The 15,883-nt window shown below is 38.6% G+C and overlaps 1 protein-coding gene across 1 annotated transcript in view; it reads left to right on the top strand.

Annotated features, from left to right (window-relative positions):
* LOC149463730 (cadherin-10-like) overlaps positions 1-15,883 on the top strand; it is a 590,257-nt gene that overhangs the window by 405,924 nt on the left and 168,450 nt on the right. Inside the window, exon 3 of the mRNA XM_089674841.1 lies at positions 3,499-3,793. Within this exon, the coding sequence (XP_089530967.1) occupies positions 3,499-3,793 (295 nt within the window). The remainder of the gene's footprint in view (positions 1-3,498; positions 3,794-15,883) is intronic.

The raw sequence follows: 15,883 nt of genomic DNA, 5'->3' as shown, positions 1-15,883 counted from the left end.
AATCTATTGGTATAAAAAGGTCACCATCCACTTGTATTAGTTAGCCCTGTACAATTCATATGTCATATTTTCTAAGTAGAAGCAAAGATCCCTAACCTACGTCACATGCCAAGAGGACATTTTTACAGCCTTTCTCTATATAGGCTGCAAACATATCCCAAAAAATGTTGTGTATGTTCCAGTAACAGAATTTGCCATGACACCCAATGATACTGTCCCTGATGTCCCTTCCAGCAAGGCCTCTGTAATGGAGAGTGCTTCCAGATCTAGCACACATAACTATGTTATTAGTGAAGTATATGTGAAGTGATTATATTTTTCCACTGTCCACTATTTGCTATTATATGACCTAGACTGTTCATCAACAATGCCTCTGCTTGCTTCCTGAACTGACCCTGGACTATTTATTGATGATGCCTGAAGCTTGAACTATCAACCGCAATTCTGCTTTCCACGTGAATTGACTTTGATCTGTTAATCGACCATGCTTTTTGCCTACCTCCTGAACTGATATTTCGCCCTACCACTGTATTAGTGGGATTCAAGACAACACAGGGGTCTCATGTACGTGAAGGGCTCCAGAATAGTTTTTCCTGAGTGGAGAAAACAAAGTTTTTGGCTTTCTCCAGGTTTTGTAATTCTCATATTAGGGCCTGCAGACTGGAGGCTTTGAAGAGATTTGGGTGGGAAGAAACATCTACCCCTGTGTCCAGGTCTTACCTGACCAAGTCCCTAAGCCTGATTTTTCTGCCTGCTGCCATCTGACCCTGGCCTGTTAATCAACCATGCTTCTGCCTGCCACCTGAACTAACCACACCACTGCATGCTACCTGTACTGCCTGCTTATGGACTACTTATGGCTACTGTGAGGACCAAATACTTTGGCTGTGCTGACCATGTCTCTGCCTGCTGCCTGGACAATTCCTTTGGCTGTTGCTGACTGTGTCTCTGTCTGCTTCCTGAACCAATGCTTTGGCTGTGCTGGCAATATCTCTGCCTGCTGCCTGTACTGACTATGAACAGTATTCCTGCCTGCTGCCTGGGCAATTCCTTTAATTGTCGCTGACCACGTCCCTGCCTGATGCCTGAACCAATGCTCTCCTCTCTGGACAACTATAATACTAAAACCACAGTTAATCTTTTGTTTACCCTTTGCTCAGCAGAATGTATTTTGGGGTATAATTCTTGGGATGTACATGCTATGCAGCTTCTACTTGGATGTTGGGCCTCTGGATGTGGCCAGGCTGTGGAAGTCTTACATATGTGTTTTTGGGGGCATAATTCTTGGTATGTACATGCTGTGTGTTAGAAATATCTTATAAAGGGACAGCTTTGTGTAAACAAAAAATTTTTTTCATTTGCTTTCCACATTTTCTGAAAACTTGTAGAAAAAAATGACATGTTCAAAAGACTCATTATGCATCATATAATATACATTTTTCAAAATGGGTCATTTTGTGGGTAATTCCATTGTCGTCTTGCTCCAGGGCCTTCAAAAATGTGATAGGCAGTCAAGAAATTAGATGTGTAATTTCTGCCTCTAGAACGCTTGTAGGTGCTACTTGTATGTTGGACCTCTGTATGTGGCCAGGATTTTGAAAAATCTTACACATGTGGTATCCTCATACTCAGGAGGAATAGCAGAACGTATTACGTGGTGTAATTATTGGTATGTACATGCTATGTGTTATAAATATCTTATCAATGGACAACTTTGTGTAAAAAATTACGGTTTCATTTTTTAGGGAATTAGTTGGGTAGTCAGGAAATTAAATGTGTAATTTATACCCCTAGACTACCTGATGGTGCTCCTTGTATATTGGACCTCTCTATGTAGCTAGACTGTGAAAAAGTCTCACACATGTGGTATCCCCATACTCAGGAGGAGTAACAGAATGTGGTTTGGGGTGAAGCTGCAAGTATTCATATGTTGTGCTAGAGAAATAACCTGTTAATATGACAATTATGTGAAAAAAACAAATTTTATTTGCTTTCTTCATTTTCTAAATAATTGTGGGAAAAAAATTACAGCTTCAAAAAAATTACTGTGCTTTGGAATGCCTACTTTCCAAAAAGGGGTAATTTGGGGGTATTTGCACTGTCCTAGCTTGTTAGTATCTCAAGAAATGAGGTTGTCAGTACCATAGCTTGTAGACTCTAAAACGTTCACACAGACCAAATAATATACACAGATTTTAGTTATTTTTACTAAAGCAATGTAGCAGTATAAATTTTGCCCAAAATGTATGAAGAAAAATTATATTTGCAAAATTTTATAACAGAAACAAAGAAAATTATTTTTTTTTTCATTTTCGGTCTCTTTTTCACTTATAGAGCAAAAAATAAAAAACCCAGTGCTGATTAAATACCACCAAAAGAATGCTCTATGTGTGTGAAAAAGGACAACATTTTTATTTGGATAAAATGTTGCATGATTGAGTAATTATCATTCAAAGTGTTAGAGCAGGAAGGGGGTATTTCTATAGCTCTATTATTTCTTTACTCACAATATTGCCTGAAAGTTTCCAGCTGTCAGCCTTTTCTGAAGCTGTTTTTAGCAAGGTACAGTATCTCTAGCAAATTAATACCTTTTACAATTTACATGTTGATTTTCTTTCTATAACCACCCTGGTAGCACTTGCAAAAGGAGAGCATCTCTTAACCCAACCATAGTGTTAAAGATTGAGTCTACATAATCAATATAGGCCCAGTACTGCATCAATTTTTCAAATTTCACATACAGGTTCCTCAACAACAACAAGGCAAGATAAGTCAGCAAATTGTCCTGTATTAGACAACCTGTACAGTCATTACTGTCTGTAAAGTAGATAAAAATAAACTGATTCTGTTCACTTGAAAATCTGAAAGAAAGACTTTGGAAGTAACTCAAAAATAGGACGCAAACCATCAGAGTTGTCCCAGATACCTATGTAGAGTTTTGTTCTGCAGATACATTATACTGTATCTATGTAAACTGAGAAATGCTGCCTTGGATTATTTTTAAATAACTGTAGCTAAGGTTTTATTCCATTTGCTTAAAAGAAATCTGTACTGAGAGAACATGTAAAAAATAGGTTGCTGATATTTAAAAAAATACTAATACTATATTTAAAAAAAATACTAATACTAACTGCCATGCTGATCCAGTTACCCTAATATATTATGCTTCACTGACCGGGAACATATGCAGATAAGGATTTCTGACTTTAGTACAGACATGCTTGTTTCAAGTCAGTAAAAAGTTTTGAACGCAGAGAGACAGGCAACTAGCATTTCAAAAGTAGGTCAGCAAAAACAGCTTACATATATCCCAAAGTACATGTCAATACTTCTCAGGCTTTATTGTAATAGGACAACATCATAATAAAAAAATGTAACATGTTCACAAAAAGCAGTTCATAAAGAAACAATTTAATTTGCTCTAGACAAAGAATGTATAATACATAGACTGCAAGCGCACATATTACATATAACCATGTGCTATTTTTTTTCCTACAGCTCCATTCAGATCAAGACAAAGGAGATGGGAGCTTGAAATATATTCTCGCAGGAGATGGAGCAGGAACTCTTTTTGTCATTGATGAGAGAACAGGTGACATTCATGCCACACGACGCATTGACAGAGAAGAAAAAGCCTTTTACACCTTGCGTGCCCAAGCAATAAATAGAAGGACAGGGAAACCTGTGGAACCGGAGTCAGACTTTGTCATAAAGATACATGACATTAATGATAATGAGCCAACTTTTCTAGAGCACATTTATTCTGCCAGTGTCCCTGAAATGTCTGATGTTGGTAAGTAAAGTATTTGTCTCTCAGCTTGCATTCGGAATATCAGAGGTCTTTTAGAGATAAAAAGACCCAGAAATGAAATGTTAAAGAAACCTGTTCAGAGAGAAAATTGAAGGCTTCCATAGCTAACCTCTCCTTTTTGAAAATGGTTACCAGGCCACTATGCTAATTCAATTACTTCTGTACTATTTTAGTCACTAAAAAATAAAAATAAATAAAATAACTGCTCACAAAAGAAGATACTTAATACATCTCCAGCTAGTGACAAGCAGATATGGGGCTCAGGTTGAACATGAGTTTGTATAAACCACGCTATGAAAGGAGCGCTTAACCAAATTGACAATAAGAAGAGTTCATCAGAGTCCAGAATTAAAAGGAGAACATAAAACAGTCACAGTTTTTTGAATGCATAAAAGCAATGGCTTCAATAAAAAAGGTTCCAGTTTAGCAGAGTGTAGGTAGCTGCAGACAGTATAGATGCCCAGATGACAGACACAATGGATGGCACAAGTGGATGGATGGCACTGGCCCGAGATGGATGACTCACTGGCCTCGATGTGATGGACAAATTGATATTCCAGGTGACCCCCAGGTGAGTGAAGAAAAGTGAGTATATCCAGCAGTCGCCACGGTCTCGGAGGTGACTTGGCCACAGACCAGAAGTGACATCTTTGGGAAACCGGAAGTATTGTCAAAGTACTGGTGGCAGCATTCTTACAAACTCCTCTGGCATAGGCATGCACTGAATGTATCCCCGCCAATCCAGCCAGTTTACCGGGACCTATAGACTACATGTTTTGGGGCACACCCCTTCATCAGTTTCCTAAAGACATCACTTTCAGTCTGTGGTCCAGACTCTGATGGCCTCAGCGTATTGTCAGTTTGGTTTAGTGCTTATTTCATGTGTGGGTTCTAGTTTCTCACACAAGCAGGAGCGGGCTGAAAACTCATGGGGCCCCCGGGCAATAGGGGATCATGGGGCCCCTTTGTCCTTGCCCACACTCAAAGCACACCCAAAAAAGCCAATAAAAAAGGTACCAGGGGCCCCCTACTGACCCCGGGCCCTCGGGCAGTGCCCGAGTGCTTGAATGGTCAGTCCGCCCCTGCACACAAGTCATATGAGTTTTGGGAGTACCTTCCACTGAGCTTAAGCACAGCACAATTTAGAGTAAGCTGTGCAACCTAGTCTTTTGTGGTTCGAACATAAGTTTGACCTGAAGACAGGCTGTTTGTAATTTAGCACTCGGTAAACAAACTGACCATACATGACCAGATCATCTGCCTGCTCAAACCTCTGGCAGATATAGGTGGTCTGTCATTGTAAAAAAGCTGGCAGAGATTCTACTGTAGATGACACCATTAACCAATTATGGTCATGATTATATTTGGTCAATGATGTAACAGAGTTAGCTGGCTTTGTGTTTACATTCCAGCAGTGTGGGGAAGCTGTTCTTTGTCATGAGAGTAGTGGTGTTGCAGCATTGTCATGGTGGCCTCATCTCCATTGACCCAAACTTCAGGCTCATTCTTATTTATTACAGCTATGGTCCCAGCTTTACAGTGTTACACAGTGCTTTACTGATCCTATAAAAATATATATATCTGGGGTTTATTTAAGGAATAAAGGCTGTTTACTCAAATTTCAATGTTAATTTTTCAGAATGTATGTTCCCACTGAACAGTAAATTTCCCTTAGATTAGTGAACAAGGTGAGGCCTGGTTCACTTCAATCATCCAAGCATGTGCAAGGAAAAATAATTTTTTTGTTCTTACTTTCCTTGAATAATATGTATGGCCTCAACTTTTTTTCACTAAGCTAAGTAATCTATCTTGTTAAGTAAACAGTATCTAGTATTATAGTTAATCAACCTTCAATGGTTTGAACAACTGCTTTAAAACTAAGCACTCTCTCAATAGTATATATAGAAACTGTTAAGCAGGGTATATAAACTGAGGTTTGTTATTTGCTTGTTTGTTTTTGTAGCCATTGTCTCCAAGTGCTGATTGAATGCTGTTCAGCAGTTCTGCTAAACTGACTGATTTTCAATATGTGTATACCTAGCTTAAACTATTGTATCCTTCTAAAGGCTAACATACAAGATTCTATATTTGCATAACAAACATAAGGTTATAACTTGTGTTGACAGGGTGACTTAAAATCAGCAATAGGCCGTGTTTGCTACAGTATGATCCAGATTTACTATAGTAAATTAAGAGCAGAAATAAACTGCTATACAATACTTGCATCTTAGACTAACATAATCATGTTCGAGTATGCATGTGGGTAGTTGTGCTGAGCCAAACTGCCCTAGGAGTGATTCGAACAGAGTTCAGTGAACTGAAAAATCAATGTCAAGCCTGATATCAACTTCAACAAACTGAAGTTGGTTGTCAAACCCAAGCCCCACTGAAATCCATGGGAGATAAATCTGTCAAATCAAAAATGCCAACTTTCTGTGCTAGTAGGAAGTATAAAATATAGCACTGGGGGAATATACCAATACGAACATGTTTTTTTAGTTCCATTCTTGCATGAACAGTGATTTTTTTAAATCACTGGCATTTACAATGAAATGAGTTTTAACCAATTCAATACCGGGCAATTTTACACCTTCCTGCCCAGGCCATTTTTCAGGTTTCAGCGCTCTCACACTTTGAATGACAATTGCGCGGTCATACAACACTGTACCCAAACTAAAATTTTATCATTTTCTTCACTCAACTAGAGCTTTCTTTTGGTGGTATTTAATCACCGCTGGGGTTTTTATTTTTTGCTAAATTAACAAAAAAATACCAAAAATTTTGAAGAAAAAACACGTTTTTCTTTGTTTCTGTTATAAAAGTTTACAAATAAATAATTGTTCTTCATAAATTTAGGCCAAGATGTATTCTGCTACATGTTTTTGGTGAAAATAACCCAAATTAGGATGTATTTTTTAGTTTGTGAACTCTATAACTTTCCTACAAACTATGGTATAGATCTGAAAATTGATCAATCCTGAAGTACTGACAGCCAATCTAATTTCTTGAGGTCCACAAATGTCATAACAGTACAGATATCCCCCAAATGACCCCTTTTTGTAAAGTAGACAGTCCAACGTACTTCATAAGAGGAATGGCGAGTTTTTGGAAGTTGTATTTTTTTTTTCTTAATTTTTCGGAAAATGAAAAAATTAAAAAAAATTATTTTCACTATTTTTTTTTAACATACTGTCACCAGTGCAGTACAGCGTCATCATATAACTGGCATGGCGGTGATCAGGGACACTGACTGGTGTATGAAAAAAAATTTTTTTAATTTTTTTTTATTTTTAATTTTTTATTCCTTTTTTTTATTTAAGATTTTTTTTTCATATTTCACTATGACCAAAGTAGTACAATGTTACCATAGTAACATTGTACTACTTTGCGGAAGTGATTAGTATTTTTTTTTTTTTTTTACACAATATGCTTATAGCAAATAATTACTTTGCTTATATAAGCAAGCATTTACCTGAATGACATCGATTCATTCAGAGTTTTTTTTTTTTTTTGTGCTTAGCTGTGATTTGGCCACAGCTAATCACATGACATGTGCATGTGATCACTGTGACCATTCACAGCTAGACACACTAGTATACAATGGATGGCATGAATGAAGCCATCCATTGTATACAACTGTCATGTGACCTGCTGTGATTGGACACAGCAGGTCACATGGTACCGGCAACGGGGGTCTGAGGTACACGGCCGGTGACAGATGGCGCCGCTGCGCAGCTCTGCAAGCACGATAACTGCGCATGTGCGGGAGGACGCCAAATGGCATCCACCCCGGAAATCTAGTGCATTTTTGCGGCCCCAAACGGCCATTGGCCGGGCATCAAATGGTTAAATTGCCAGCATATTAAATCACCTTCCTGACTTCTTAAAAAAAAAAAGAAAAAAAGCACATTGACTCAAAAGGTCCCTCAAAAGTCACAGAAGACCCCTAAGGGGATCTTTTTTTTATAGAATCTAGAATGAAATTTTATTTGCCAGCAATTTAAACTGTGTCATTTGTTTCTTTGTAAATATAATTTTTTTTTGTAGCACGTCATACATCAAGAATAACAAAAAATTGCATAGGTTCTCCCTCAAAATGCACACCAGACCCGCTGAGTCTAGTATGGATTTTAAGCTAGTACCTCACACAAACAAAAAATGCATGAGATCCCCCAGGAAATCTGTATTCTCATTCCTTGTCTTGATGAGGATGAGGGCTTCACCACCACAACCCTGTCTAGTGGTTGTGGGGGTTCATGGTTGAGTTATTTATCAGATTCTGAAACTGCCCTTTAATAATAGGAGGGTCACAGATAACAGTTTTCCCCTACGTGAACAAGTGTGGGGTATATTACCATAAAACAAGATGTCACCTAAAAATAAAAACATTTAAATATGTGGCAAGTTATTTATTTTCAAAAAATAAAAGCTCCAAAAGTCTCTCTTTGTAAATCAATCGTGATGGCCCCCACCTACTGACCAAAAAAAAAAAAAAAACCTGATGACCCGCTGCACACAACCAATCCTTATACTCTTGCCCAAATTTAGCAATATGGCCTAATTTAGGCAATTATGTAGTCTGCTCCATTCCCCCTTTATTTGCTTATGTGGTTGGGGATTCCTTGCCATGTAAGTGAATGGGAAGGATGATGTCAGAGGTTTGTAAGGGTACCTGCTGCTTCCTTAGAAACCTGGAAACTGTTATTTTCATCCACACCAAATGTCCTATATTTTCAGACAAACAGTCAGTGTTCTGTCTGAACTTTCATTTGGGCAGAACACTGAGCTCCTACCTAGTGGACTCTATACTTAAACCTAGGTAGCAAAGTGTACACTGGTATTCAATGCATACAGCATGATATTAATTTGCTTTGCGCATTGAACATCCAAATAGTTCTACTTTTATGCTTCAATAGAGTGCAATAAGGAAAGAAAAGTGATTTTAAGCAATGAAATGCACATGTCAAGCAAAGCAGCCAGTTGAAAAAAGAGGGAAAAAGACCGAGTATATATGGGTATGTATCTAAAGAAACCTTTGCAGAGGCAGCCCCACATGAAATCATATGTTAGTACTGGTCTTGGCCACAAAAGGTGTATCTGTGCATAACCATCATGATGACTCCAGCAGAGAGAGAGTAGTGTGGCTTGTTTACTTTTATTGGATTGGTACAGCTGCCTTTAATGACATTTGTGAGCACTTAGGCTAGGTTCACATTTATGCGGTTTGTGGTTGATGCATTTGTCTGGCACATGCCAGTGAGTGCAGTGAGTTTTTCATTTTTGAGCATGCGTTTTTGATACATTTTGCTTTTTTTAATAGGAAAGTATGACAATTCTATTCATGGAGTGCAACTTTGACACAACTTTGATGCAATTTGTACACTCTCTGGCACTCAGCTAGCATCAAAGCCACACCAAAGGTGCATCAAATTAGTGCAGGAGCCTTTATGTGTCCAAAGTTGCATGTTAGGGTTAAGGACTAGAGTTAGGGCTAAATGTTAGTGCTAGGGCTAGGCTTAGTATTAAATGTTAGGGTTAAGAGCTAGGGTTAAATGTTAGGGTTAAGAGCTAGGGTTAAATGTTAGAGTTAGAGTGAAGGGTTAGGGATAGAGGCTGGGATTAGTGTTAAATATTATGGTTAGGGTTAAGGGCTAGGGTTATCGTATGTACTCTCCAGCGCCTCAGGATATGCACAGCCAAAAGGGAAGCCAAGGGTACCAGGACAGCGACAACCAAAGGAAATGCTCCAGGGGTGCAGCCCTCCTCAGACGGGGAAATCAGCCACTGGATAGAGAGAAAACAGGTGGCGCACACACCTAGTGCATTATCCAAGGTTTATTGTAGGAGTGAAATAATAAAAACATACTCACAGACGAAGCATGTATCTAAAAAGCATAGAAAAATGACAAGGGCCACAACGGCAGGCAAGGTGTTCTCACTGTCAGTGCGGTCAAATGGCTGACGCGTTTCGGGGACGAATCCCTTTCCTCAGAGCTGATGACCAACCTCTGTGGGGAAATCGTTTCCCCACAGGCATAAAGCGCACTTCCACACCATCCCACTCAGGCATCAACAGTGAGGCTCTTACTTTCCATTCATCATACATCAGCATCAGAGGTTGGTCATCAGCTCTGAGGAAAGGGATCCGTCCCCGAAACGCATAGCCCTCACCCTTAACCTTTACCCTAATATTTAACCCTAACCTTAACTTAAGTCCTTAACTTAACCCTAAACTTAAGTCCTCCTGCACACTGGACGTTTTTACATCTGCTGTATTTGGCTCTTTTTTTTTCTACAGACAGTAAACTCCACAGCATGTTCTCCTACGTATCCATCAGAGTTTTTTGGCAAGTGTGCTTTTTGGCTGGAGAAAAAAAACAGAACTAGTGAGATTCTAGAGGAGTTTCTGAGCTGTAAAAAAGCTGTAACGCTGGTAAATGTGTAAAATGTGGCAAAACGCAGCAAACCGGTGTTTTTTGGCTTTTTTTAAGCAAAAACTGTATTTACTTTTTGTGTAAAAAAAAAAAGCTAAAAACTGCAAATGCGGAAAAACACAGCTAAAAGCAGCGAAGCACTAATGCAAAAATGTTGAAAAACTCACATTTTTAACGTGACTTTACACAGCTAATGCTACCAGCATTATTAAAACACCCTGTGTGTATGGCGCCTAACTCTAACATGCAACTTAGGACACATAAAGGTTCTTGCACTACTTTGATGTGACTTTGATGCTACTTTGATACTACTTGAGTGCCAGAGAGTGTAAAGTCGAATCAAAATTGCACTCCAAACTTTGATGTTAGCTAACTCAGCAGTATACATGATGGAACCTGCTTCCAAGTGCTCATGCATTGCAGGCACATAATAAATGCTATGAACATAGGAGTTGTTTGCTTGTGCAAGATTGATGAGCCAGTGCACAAACATAAGCTTCAATAAATCAGGCCCTTTACTCAATATTAAATTCAGACATTCAGGCTGATGTAGTAAATGTGTCTTCAAACAAAAAGTTGTGTGAATATATACTTTAATTATCCAGTCATGTTGAAAACAAATTCCTGTGTACTTTGAATACCCAACCATGTGCAAAAGAACTAAATTAGTGAACAGCAATTAGTCTTTTACAGGACTAGATAACTTAAGTGAATATTCACACAATTTGTTGACTTAAGATGCTCAACTTCTAAGTAAAACAACAGCCTTTTATAAACCTTTTATAAAGACTTTTTGCCAGTTTCTTACCCTATTTTTAATTTTGACATTTACACGCAGCATTATGTATTTATTTGTTTGAGAAAACTGAAAAATTAACATTTTGTTGTTCTAAAGATACAATATCATCACTTGAGTGTACAACCCATCCTTGGATTTGCTGAGATAACAACTTCTGTGATAGTTCTTTTTCTGCTTGTAATTAATAATTCTGAGTAAATTGGGTCTTCCCTGGCTCCGATGGCGGTTGACCTGGCTTGCTGCAAATGTTATGCATCCAATTAGGTATATGCCGATGATAAAATAAGGTAAACAGAAATATATTTGCTGAAATACACCACACTTTAAGTGAATCTTCTCATTCCCTAAACATGTAAACATTATGGTACCTTTATAATTTACTGTATCAGCTCTTTCAAACTCAAGTTACCTGATATTTGAAACTAAATCTGTGGACACTCTACTGACCACAGTTACTTTCACCTACTCCTATAAACCATTCCCCATTTGTAGACACGCCCACAAAAATCACCAAAGATCAATATGGCTGTGCAGTGCATAGGAAAGCTGGCCCAAGAGAAGATTGCCATGCAGCGTCATATTGAGAACAGCGCCTGTGGCTCTTAATGGCACTATTCCAAACATGGCTATCCAGCAGATCAAAAGAGCAGAGGACTCAGGGGCATTACTAGGATTTTGAAATACTTCTGAGAATAGCAATGATGTGGGCTGCATGGGCACCATGACAATTGGTGGATGTGGATAAATTGCACAGTGGGAGGGGCTTAAATGGATATGGTTAAATATAATCTGTGCCCATCCTGCTCTGGTTCAAGAGAGTGTATATAAAATAGTGCAGTGGTGAGGAGTGCATAACACACACCATTCATGGCATAGAGGGTAAGGGTAAGTGACACACAGAGTGCATAGGTCTGAAGTAAGTCACAAAGAGGGTGCAGGGGTCAGGAGTAAGTAATCCACAGAGTTAATGGGTCAGAAGTGAATAACACTCAGATTGCAGGGGTCAGGATTAATTATCACACAGAGTGCAGGGGTCAGAAATCCTTAATGAAAAGGATGTAGAGGTCAAGAGTAAGTAATGTACAGAGTTCCAAGAAAAAAATAAGTCCCTCCTTTTAATATATTCCCCCACCCATGTTCATGAAAAAAATCACCTTCACCCCAAATCCCCACTTCTCTCACTAAATTGTACTCACTAGACCTTGGTATCATGTCTCATCTGCTGTCCTGCTGGTAAGTGCTCTGTATGGCATTATAAAGGTCAAGTACAATTCCCCTATTTTCAAGCTTCTCCTTGCAACCCTCTGCATAACTGAACATGGCATCATTAGAATCATATGGCATTACCAGAATACAAGTGAATGTGGCTAATTTAAATCAAATCTCAGCTTGGGGACATTAATTTACTGATCTCTAATCAACTGCTAAAAATAATGAAATAATTTCAAATTAAAATTTAATATGCCAAAGTTATTCGATTTTTCTGTACTAGCAACCAAGTCCCTTTGGTGTCCCCTTTTCTGGCATTAATGGAGAGTAGTTTTGTTCAAGCACCATAACTTCTAACCTCTCAGCACTTCAACTGAGAGAAATGGGGTCACTTTAGTTTAATAAACTCCTAAGCCATGTTATGGAAAATGTACTCCTCCACAATAGTGATGAGCTCTGGTACATTCATATCTCTGAAGTTCCTCAACTCTGTGCTACAAGCGGTAAAAGTGGCATGTTTGGAACCCTGTGCACCCACCAGAAACATTTTGGGCATGTTTGTTTGCTGGGGATAGACTATTTAAAACAAGGAGCCTTCAATCTCCTCTATGGAGTGGTGGATGTAAATGGATATGTGTCTGTTTACACCCACCTACAGCTGATCCTATCCTCTGAAAACAGATGGATGGGGATCCATTCCCCACCCGTCAAGTGGATCAGATTGGATGGCATTTGGGTGTGAATGGACAGGCAGTCCATTTACATCTGACCACCCACAGAGGAGAGCAGGCTATGTCTGTGTTTGTTCTGCATAAGCAGAGCAGACATGGACCAGCCATCCACTTACTCAGCAGGGATCTAACATGGGTCCAGTTCTCTCTGCATTTCTGAAAATAATATATCTCTTTTAAAAGCAATCATTTTCTAAGGTACACCAGCTAATATTGCAGTTTTGAATAACATGTTCTTGTTCAGATATATCCAGCAGGTCTTGATTAGGTCACATCATATTTTTTAGTAAGGAATGATTTGATCTCAAACCAGATGAATAGTCAGTTTTAAATAAATGTTTTACTCACCAGAAACAAAACGTGTGTAGATTTGTGATTTAGTAGTTATTAGGGTAAAATTAAACCCATAATGAAAAATGCCTTTTTAGAAGTTCACTGAAATCAGCATGTTGCAAGTGAGGCAATTGTCAATAAGAGGGTAACCTTATGCTACTAAGTTATTATTAATAGCTCATACAGCATAGACCTTACTGCACAGGAATCATAATATCACAGTGTTCAGTATCTGTTTTTCTTGCTCATGATTGAATGATTGAAGTAAATATAATTTTTGATACTTACTATGCTCAGGTATCAGTTTTTATTCCTTTAGTAAACCTCATAACCTAAGTACTGTAGGTAAAGTTTGTATACCATCAAAAGAAAAATCATTTTTAATGATAGCACACATCAGAGACCTAAAAAACCCCCCCAAATCTAGCAGCAACTTATAGACACAACACATACTTTGAACAATATTTAAATGTGTGTTTTCTTTTGACTGAATACAGATCAGAGAAAGTGTTTGCGGTCAATTCTTCAAAGGTTTGGCAAATCCTATCTGAAAGTCTGCTAACCCAAACAGGGTTAACACCATTGCAGTCTGTGGAAGCATCTACGGGGCAGTCTTGTAGTTACAATATGGCCTCTTTTAGGGGTAATAAGCAATTTAATATAAAAAAAGCATAAGAAGCTGGACCCTGTCATGGGGAACATGTCCCAATAAAAACAAAATACTGGAAACAGCGAAAGGTTTTTTCACTTATCTTTGGGGGAAACATTGAACATACACAAATTCTTTAAATTAAATGCTTGTGGGATGCTTTAACGTTTTAACCAAATGCGATTTCTCCTGCGCTCCGAGACCCAGTCTGGTGGTGAGTAGATGAAATCAAACTCCGGAAAAGCAAACACCGGAATAAACAAGGTCATGCAGCTCCACACCAAGGCTGGGGAATCCCAAACAGAACTGTGAAGTAAAACAACAAGAAGCGCACCAACCTTGCGCATTACCTCAGTAACCAAAATTTATTTAGTAAAAGAATGGTACTCACAAACAGCAAATAAAAACAGGCATGCAAGTCCTCCAAGTGACTTCAAAGGCAAAAGGCCAGTGCGAATACCATCATGGGGGTAGCCATTCAGTACAGCTGACGCGCTTCGAAGGTCATGCCTTCTTCCTCAGAGCAAGGTTGGTGCGCTTCTTGTTGTTTTACTTCACAATGCTTTAAAGTTTGCCAGTATTTTTCTGAGGCTGCCCTTGTTTTTGCTGATGCAAAACACAGCAGTGAAAAATTGACCAGCAGCAGAAAATGTTAAATGAACAATGCTAAGCCCAAATTTACTATAGACAAATAGGGGTTTTAATACAAAAAAGAAGACTCTGCAGAGGCTACAGCAGTGTAAAACAGTCCAGTAGCAGGACAATTTTTTACAAATATTATAGCTTCTGTGGATAAAGGGGTATGTGGTGAATGTTATTTATTTCATTTGAGGTAGTCTAGGCGCACACTGTTTTTGCATTTTGTTTTAGTTTTCTTTCAAATATTGCAGCATTGTGCTGCAAAGAATTTTGTGCTTTGAACACCCCAAGTTTAAAGTAATACTAAAGGTTCACATTTTTTTTTAACATATCAAACATGTAACTCTTACCTGCTCTGTGTAATGGTTTTGCAGAGAGCAACCCCAATCCTCCTCTTCTCAGGACCCCTGCTTGAGCTCCTGGTCCCTCCTTTCTTCTGAATGAACAGAGAGCAAGCTGCTTGCTCTGGAGGGCACTCATGTGTGCTCACCCCCCTGAGCAACCTCTGTGTGTCTATGAGACACACAGAGTGCAGCTCGTCCCCCTGCTCCCACCTCACTTGTGTGATTGACAGCAGTCAGAGCCAATGGCTCCCACTGCTGTTTGTCAGTCAATGAGGTGGGAGAGACCCAGCAGAACTGCTGCTCTCATGCACAAAACTGAATCACAATCAGGCTTGGGTAAATATTGGGGGGATGAGGGAGGATCTAAACACTGAATGCATGAAGGTAAAACCCTTCAACCTTTACAACCACTTTAAAGAATTATATTAACTTAGAAGAAAAAGCAGGAAATCTCAAAACATTAAAACCCTGAAATACCACTACTGAAAGAAAAGTCCACATTTCTAAAACAATCAAAACAATATAACTTGAAAAAGGCCACATCAACATAGAATAAAAACAATCTAACACCAACATCGATGAAAACTCTCAAAAAATACTTCCTGAAACAAAAGTCCACTTTTTTAACATAAAAAAGGTAAACAGAGGCCCTAATTAACGAGAAATAAAATAAAAATAAAAACACAATATACCCCTAAAAATAAAACAAACTAATTTACCAGTAATAAAGCACTGTGAAGGCAGCTAAATCCTATAGAAATCTTCTGTGCAGGGATGCCCAGTTCTCTTCCTGTCTCTGAATTTCTAGCACTGTTGGAGTAATCTCTTTATGTTTTCTGTGAAGTTACTGTGAAGAAGTTCCTAATGACGACCTTACATCTACTCCTTCATCCTCCATTGGAAAATATTCTTTTATTGCTTTCACTGTCTGTAA

Source organism: Staurois parvus, unplaced genomic scaffold, assembly GCF_062004578.1.
Source record: "Staurois parvus isolate SC_StPar_1 unplaced genomic scaffold, SC_StPar_1.0 ptg000153l, whole genome shotgun sequence".
Lineage (NCBI taxonomy): Eukaryota > Metazoa > Chordata > Amphibia > Anura > Ranidae > Staurois > Staurois parvus.
The sequence above is the reverse complement of the archived record's forward strand: the minus strand, read 5'-3'. Positions and strand labels throughout refer to the sequence as shown.